The sequence below is a fragment of the Notolepis coatsorum genome (assembly GCF_963971535.1).
Source record: "Notolepis coatsorum genome assembly, chromosome: 6".
NCBI classification, from domain to species: domain Eukaryota; kingdom Metazoa; phylum Chordata; class Actinopteri; order Aulopiformes; family Paralepididae; genus Notolepis; species Notolepis coatsorum.
The window spans coordinates 169592547-169600357 of NC_140170.1; the positions used below are offsets into that span (position 1 = coordinate 169592547).

Below are 7811 nucleotides of genomic sequence, written 5' to 3' on the forward strand. Positions count from 1 at the left end.
GGGATGAGGTACAATTTAGGTACAATTTACAGTAAGGTGTACTGAGGTATGGGTTGTAGTGCAAATTCTTTGCCAATAAATATAAAGTGTGTTAGTGGGTGCTGCAGTGAGTTGTTTGTTTAAAGTGAGTGTGTACATGTGGATGTGTGTGCTGTGAGTGCATTTGATGGTTGTTGTATAGTGTTATTGTTTGTTGAGCAACCTGATGGCCTGGGGATAGAAGCTTCTTCTGAGTCTCTCTGTACTGGTCATGAGACTCCGGTATCGCTTGCCTGACCGCAGCAGTTCAAAGAGGCAGTTGTTTGGGTGGCTGGATGTCCCGCGATGATGTCGGGGAGTTCGTGACCCTCTCTGCGCCGCCCCTATCTCCCTGTCTCCGGCTGTCCCTGAGCAACGACCGGAGTGTTAAATGTCCCTTGACTAAGACGGGGAGGACGTGACCCTCTTTGCGCCGCCCCTGTGCCTCAAATAGATTGCTATCAGCTCTATCTTTAATCTTTCAAAATGTTCAGTTGCTATCGCTATTAGCTCTATCTTTAATTTTTCAAAATGTACAGTTGCTATTGCATGCACTCATCTGTGTTCCACTACACACATGAGTGCATGCTTACCAACTGTCCGTCTGCAACACTACTATCACCAACATCTAAGAAGGGAGATCCCCCCTTGAATGGCCCTTCTAAGGTTTCTCTCCTCCACACTGCCTGTGGAGCTTTTTTTCCCTATTGTTAGGTTTTAGTGAGTTTTTCCTTACCTTCGCGTGGGGTATGTCTGGGAGTGCTTGCATTCTTTCATTTATTTGCATCCATCTAAAAATGTTTGCACCTTATGGTGTTCTTGTTCTGTTCTTGACTTATTGTTATGTTTTCTTCTTGACTTGTTTAAAGAAGATCTGTACGGCCCATGGGGACATTAACGTGTGTTGTTGGGCCCTATAAATAAATTTGATTTGATTTGATTCTGGAGTTTTTGATAATTCTCTTAGCCTTACCCATGCACTGCTTGTTGTAAATGTTCTGGAGGGTGGGAAGCCCCCATCCAATTGTGCGTTCGGCTGAACGGGCCACTCTCTGTAGTCTGCTACGGTCTTGTGCGGTGCTATTCCCAAACCAGGAGGTGATATTGCCAGTCAGGATGCTCTCTATTGTAAATGAGTAGAAGTTCTTAAGGATCTTCTGACTGACTTGGAACTTCCTTAGGCGCCTGAGGAAGTAGAGGCGTTGCCGTGCCCTCCTCACAACACTGTCAATGTGTGTGGTCCATGTCAAGTCCTCGGATATGTGGACTCCGAGGTACTTAAAACTGTTCACTCTCTCAACCGGTGCCCCGTCGATGCTGAGGGGGCTGTAGTCCCTGACCCCCGACCTCCTAAAGTCCACAATCATCTCCTTTGTTTTGCTGACGTGGACCCAGGGAACATAGAACCCGGATAACATAGGGATGACCCCGAAGAAACACCATGGGAAGCGGGTTGAGGAGGTGAGGAGGAGACACAGGATAGCATGGGTAGCACCAGTAAGAAGGAAAGCCATCACTTTGAACAACATTCCTGCAGCAATGAGACTGTGTTCTCTGCATTTTCAGTCGTGCGAATTCTCTGAACTTTGACCATCATCGTTCGTATGATGATCTGTACAGTGTAAACATAGATATGTGTGTGTACAGTATGTGTGTGAGAGAGAGAGAGTGAGTGAGTGAGTGAGTGAGTGAGTGAGTGAGTGAGTGAGTGAGTGTGAGCAATAATGTTGAAATCCACAAAATAGGCAAATGCTTAGGGATGCAGCGTATGTATTACGTCTCCTGCCAGGGCCTTTCATTGCGTTCTTCTGCCAGAATGAGATGATACTAAGATATTCACGGCAATTGACACATTTTACATCACTGCACTTTTGGACATAATGATTTACACGCCGAGGTAAGACTCTTGTGGCTTATTCAGTTAATCCTTTCACTGCCGCACTACCAAACGGTTAACCCTTTCACTGCGACAATACACAGCAGGTTAACCCTTCCACTGCCACACGACAGCAGGTTAACCCTTTCACTGCCACACTACAGAAGGTTAACCCTTTACTAACACACTACCGACTGTAACCGTCGGTAGTGTGATAATAAAGGGTTAACCTTCTATAGGGCGGCGGTGAAAGGGTTAATAAACCATTCATTGTCCCACGACGAAGGAGCCGTCCTCCCTTATTTGGACAGAAAGGAAGTGACACAAAGAGCTACTGAGACACTAGAACTACTGCAGCGTATCTGACAAATACAATCATTGGCACAAATCAAAACACCTCCCCTTTTCTTTTGTACTGTAACTTGATAAGATCCTGGGTGACGGATAAAAAAGAAATGACTGCATTTCCTGGGATTCTGTAACAAGGATGAGGCTACTATTGACCTAGATGAAAAACACCCTTTTTTATGTCATCTGATATGGACGCACCGCACTAAAGGGATATTGTGTGGGGTTTTAATACAATAAATAGGTCTAATGTAGGGGTGTTCGATATTGGCTTTTTTACCGATATACCGATATTGTCCAACTCTTAATTTCCGATACCGATATCAACCGATATATGCAGGGTTTCCCCCCCCAAGAAAAGGGATAATTTCAGGTAATTAACATTAGATATCTCTTGTCGTGTAATTAACAGAACATTATGCATACTTTGACAATAAATAAAATAATAATTTGTTCTTACTTGCTTGCCTGGGTAAATAAAGGTTAAATATATGTAAAAATAAAAATAAAATAAAAATACTTTTTTTTAAAACCGATACCGATATTTTCCAATATCAAGTTTTTATGCCAATATCGGCCGATAATATCGGTAGGCCGATAATATCGAACATCCCTAGTCTAATGTATTAATAACCACGCACGTGGCGTGTGACTCCATGCTCTCTGTGTGATGGTCTGTGTGTGTTCTGTGCCAGAGCTGAGGAGGCCAAATGGGAAGCAGCCCTGCACAGCCCTGCTAATGTCAATTGCTTAGCCCTGCTAAATATTCCATCCCACTTTATTGTTATTTATAATTAGTGTATATACCTGACCACATCGTGCACAGTTGTACAGCCCTGGCCTATTGTTATTTTTATTCTATAATTATATCATATTCTATTGTGCCTCTATTTTAATTTAGTTTATATCCCATTTTATTTTATTCCACCTTTTATTTTACAGCTGTACAGCCCTGGCCAAACTTTATTTCATAATTATATTATATTCTATTGAGCTTCTATTTTCATTTAGTTCATATTCCATTTTATTTGATTCCACCTTTTATTTTATTATCTGTCCGTTATTGTCTGTCCGTTAATGTCGCACCGAAAACGACCAAATCAAATTCTGTGTATGTGAAAACTACTTGGAACTAGGAACTAGAAGGTGGTGCTCAGTGGAGCTCAAATCTCCCCCAGACCCCCAAGAGTGATTTATGCCGTCTCCTCTGTCCACTAAGTCTGTCCTAATATAGCCAGATAACACATCAAGTCAGCTGGAATGTAAAAGATTAGCGCTGCATCTGATTACCAGTCGTACATGGTCTCTCTACTCTCTCCCTCCCTCTGTCTCTCATACAATTACTGAGAACAAATCCTAGTCTGGATTCGTTAGAACTTGATTTTGGTAAAATTGGCAGCCCTACAACCAGCTAAAAGGAAGGCAGTCCAGTCCACCATCAACCAAATAAAGCAAATAACTACAGTAGAAGCATAATTTGACACCAAGCAGCTATCTAGCTACCCACTAGCATGCTAGTGAAATCAACAACGTGGCTTTATGCTAGTTAGCAAAACAAGTCATCCTGTAAAATATCACTTCACCTCTCACCTCAAAAGTAGAATAAGGAACAAACATACTGGTAAACAGGGAAGGAAAACACAGATCATTTTCACCATAAGCAGAAAAAACACACAGCTTTCAACTAGTGCTGTCAGGTGATTAAATTTTTTTATCTAATTAATTACAGGATTTGTAATTAATTAATCGCATAACCATTTTAGGCCTGATATTTTATATTCTATAATCATATTTCAAATTGCATGTGTCCGGATGGCAGAATTCAGTACTGTATCTACAAAACCTTCTGTTTAATCATCTTCTCTTTATTCATTTGCTTAGATTTTTCAGGTCTGGTAAATTTTTAATGATTTCTTTTTTTAGCGTTTATCGCTTTATTTTTACTGGGCAGTCCAGTAGAGAGAGAGAGAGAGGAGGAATGGGAGACAGAGTGGGGGGAAGACATTCGGCAAATAACGACGGGTTCGGGAATCTAACCCGGGTCGGCTGTGCTGCGGCTGAGCGCGCTATGTGGTTCGCCACTGGGGCGCCCCAGGTCTGGTACATTTTAGCATGGTGTTATTCACAGTAATAAAAAAAAAAATTTAATTTAAATTTTTTTTAATTGATATTCTCATTTGGTTCATTACTATTTACTCAAGCCTAGTAACAGACACAGTATTTCTGACACTGGGAATACATTCCCTGAGATCCAATGTCCCTAGAATCAGATACCAAGAACATGCAAATGGACCATTTAAAAAAAGTTTGTAAATGTTTATTCTACGTTCTTATGGAATAAATGAGATCAAAAAAATTATAATAATAATAAAAAACAAACAATAAAAAAAAATATATATATATATATTTTTTTTTAGTTAATTTTCATAATGCGATAATTAGCTGTGTAATTAATTAATCTAATTAACGCGATAAACTGACAGCCCTACTTTCAACATATTTCAAAGTGATGACATCACTGAATATATAGGATGGTATAATGCACGTGGCTCATCTTGCTGCAGTGCAGGGTCTCTGCATCCTAGGGGTGATGAGAGGACTCACAGTATGAAGTCGTCATGACTCAACGAGCCATCTGGAAAATGGCAGGATGTTGTTCTGGGTAGGGTGCAATGTGACGCGTTAGGTTCTGACAAAGGGCACCTCAGTAAACACACACCACCCAATAAAGCTGCCATCATTATTTTCTCACTGCATTTTTCACATCAGAAGGTCTCATTATCCCCACCTGGCGGTACACCTGGAGGAGATCATGCATTTGGACAGCAGGCTAAAGTTTGCAGGTTTATTCAAATACATTTTCGTGTTTTTTTGGGAGGATTTATGAACAATGTAAGAGAATTTTAAATTTTGTTTCATTTTCAAGAGAACATTCTGTGCATTTTGCCTGCGTTGACCAAATTGAGCTGTTATCCAAATGTGTGTGTTACATCTGGCATGGTGTTGTCAACTCGTCTCTCCAACTGTACTTAGACATGCGTGTTTATAGTGTTTTATATCATGTATAATGTTCAGTTGTTCTAATGTAACTCAAGTCCAGTAAACAGAAACCACACAATATGCCACTAGCAGCCTGAATTGCGCCTTACAACATGCTTTGTTTATTTACAGTATCTCTCCGTGCTGCCCTCTAGTGGTCATAAAACAATTATTGCAGCTTTAAAAGGGAATACCACCCAATTTAAGAAGTCACAGGCCTATATATTACTCCTAATGTCTAGGGGCAGCGCACACACACACTATTTGTCAACATGACCGTGTCTTACCCAAAGCGAGAAACCAGCTGGAAACAAGGACTCAAACTTGCAACATCATCGGGTGTAAAGTCCACATTGACAGCAGCTCCCATGGCAACGTGTGGCCGTCCACAGTACTGCAGAGCCGCAGAGAGGATGTTGTGTGTTGTTCCGCAGCTCTATGGCTTCTGGCCTCTGGGTCAGTGTTGCTCATGTTCACCATGTATTGATTGGACTGTCCTACTGTAGGCCATAGGCATGATATATCGATGGCCGAAGAGCAAAACCAGACTCAGAGTTTTCTTGTAGAATCCTTTTTTCCCCCACTTTTCTTTTGTCAGATAGGAGGTTTTCCCCCCACTTTCTTTTATGCAGATAGGAGGTTTTGCTCTTCGGCCATCGATATATGAATTCTTAAATTGAGTGACATTCCCCTTTAAGCACTTTCCCCCCAAAACACTCCACAGTCTAGTTTGCTATTGAAATATCCTCCATTTACTGGTATCAGCAAGAGAAGTCCAACGACTGAATTAACACAATCATTTCTTGCATGGCTGCATATTTCAGCCACTGTGTTGATTTGGTAAGTCGATGTCTTATCTAGGAATGCTGAAGGAGGTCAAGCCTCCACACGTAGCTCATATTTGACCCAAAGTATTAATCTGCTGTTTATACTACAGTAGCAGGGAGTTGCGTTCGTCCCCGACCTAATTGGCTTGTTAGTTGGGACATGGAGTTCTAAAACCCTTATCGCTCTCTGGCAGACCGTCCCAGAAGCATGGAAGGCAGAGTGGGGAGAGGGGAGACCCAGGTCACCATGCTAACTAACCGCCCTGTCTGACCACCAGCATGGCTTCTCACGGGTAATAAAAGAAGGAAGGGTCATCACGTCACCATGTTGCGCATGAACGCACATCGGTGTCAAATGTGGAAACTTTCAGTTCGACCGACATTGAGTTGAATGGGATCCTCCTCATTTATGTAATTAAAACAGGTTATTACCTCGGATGTCAGACTCATCAGCAATTTGTTGCACTGTTAACTAGCTAATGTTTATTGGTTGATGTATATTTCCTCAGATAGCTTGTATATTTAGAATTTTAATAAAGGCTTCAATAGAACTAGTACTTTCTTTTATTATTATTTTTTTTTACATATTACATTTACAACTTATGAATGACTAGTGTACTAAACATGTGCTTTGAATTGGTACATGAAAATACATAAGAAGTACCAAAGATACATTGCAAGTAGAAAAGTACAAATGTACACAATTCATATACAAAGATACGTTCAGTATGGAAAAATATACTACTTTTTGACTTGGGTTATGCATTAAAACAGATTATTACCTTGGATATATTTAGAATTTGAATACAGGCTTCAATAGAACTGGCACCAAAGTCTGGTACCAAGCAGAGCATAGAACGCTGGCATTCTGACTTGATGACCCTTCCTTCTTTTATAGTTTCCTTGGTTTCACCCGAGTCTTCAGTTTTTGCTGGAGCTGTAGGAAAATGAATGGACTATTAATAAATCACTCCTAGCTTCGGTTGTGGTTCATGCAGGCTGTGGTTCCCGTGAACAAAGCCTTCTAATATACACTTCTGTCTCTGATAACGCAGGGGATTTTGAATTTCAAGCAGCAGTTAGAAAGAAAAAAAGAAAATATCACTAGTGAAAACTAGCTTAGCGTTGCAGACCAGGTCACCCGACGTCACCAGCAACATCCGGTCATTTAGGCTCATTTAGCAATTCGGAATGTTAATAAAACATAAAATCTTTTGGTGAAACACATTTTTCCCACTAACCCCACATTACCCCCCCCCCCCCCCCCCCAGTATCAAGGAGAAGATGACTGGTAAACGGTAAAGAAAAAGACCATTAATTTCATAGGTGGAAAGAAAATGCACCAGGGCTCGTGATGATGATGTCACCACTTGAGAACGGTCACAAAATGGCAAAGTCATAACTCACACACTCATAACTGTTTCAATGACCATGCTGTTCACCAAAAGATTGACATCCAAGTTTAAATAAAAAGTAGACTTCTAAAAGTAGACTTTTTATGTATTCAGAAAGTATAGCATACTAAAGGTGTGTTAAATTGAAACCACTTAAGTTGTACTGAGTGTGTTAAAAGTACTTACATTAAAATTATACTTGTATTTTGGTTACTTTTGCTTACCAAAATAGTACATTTCAAATAAGTTTATTCAAGTACATCTTAAGTTAGGTAAAAAAAAATGTATGTACTTAGATTATAGTTACAA

At 40.5% G+C, this 7811-nt stretch overlaps 1 protein-coding gene across 1 annotated transcript in view; it reads left to right on the top strand.

Annotated features, from left to right (window-relative positions):
• Window positions 1–1898: 1898 nt before the first annotated feature.
• plekha6 (pleckstrin homology domain containing, family A member 6) overlaps window positions 1899–7811 on the top strand; it is a gene marked incomplete at its 5' end in the record, with an annotated part of 124848 nt that continues 118935 nt past the window's right edge. The window contains 1 exon segment of the mRNA XM_084315819.1: window positions 1899–1915. Coding sequence (XP_084171945.1) covers window positions 1899–1915 — 17 coding nt within the window.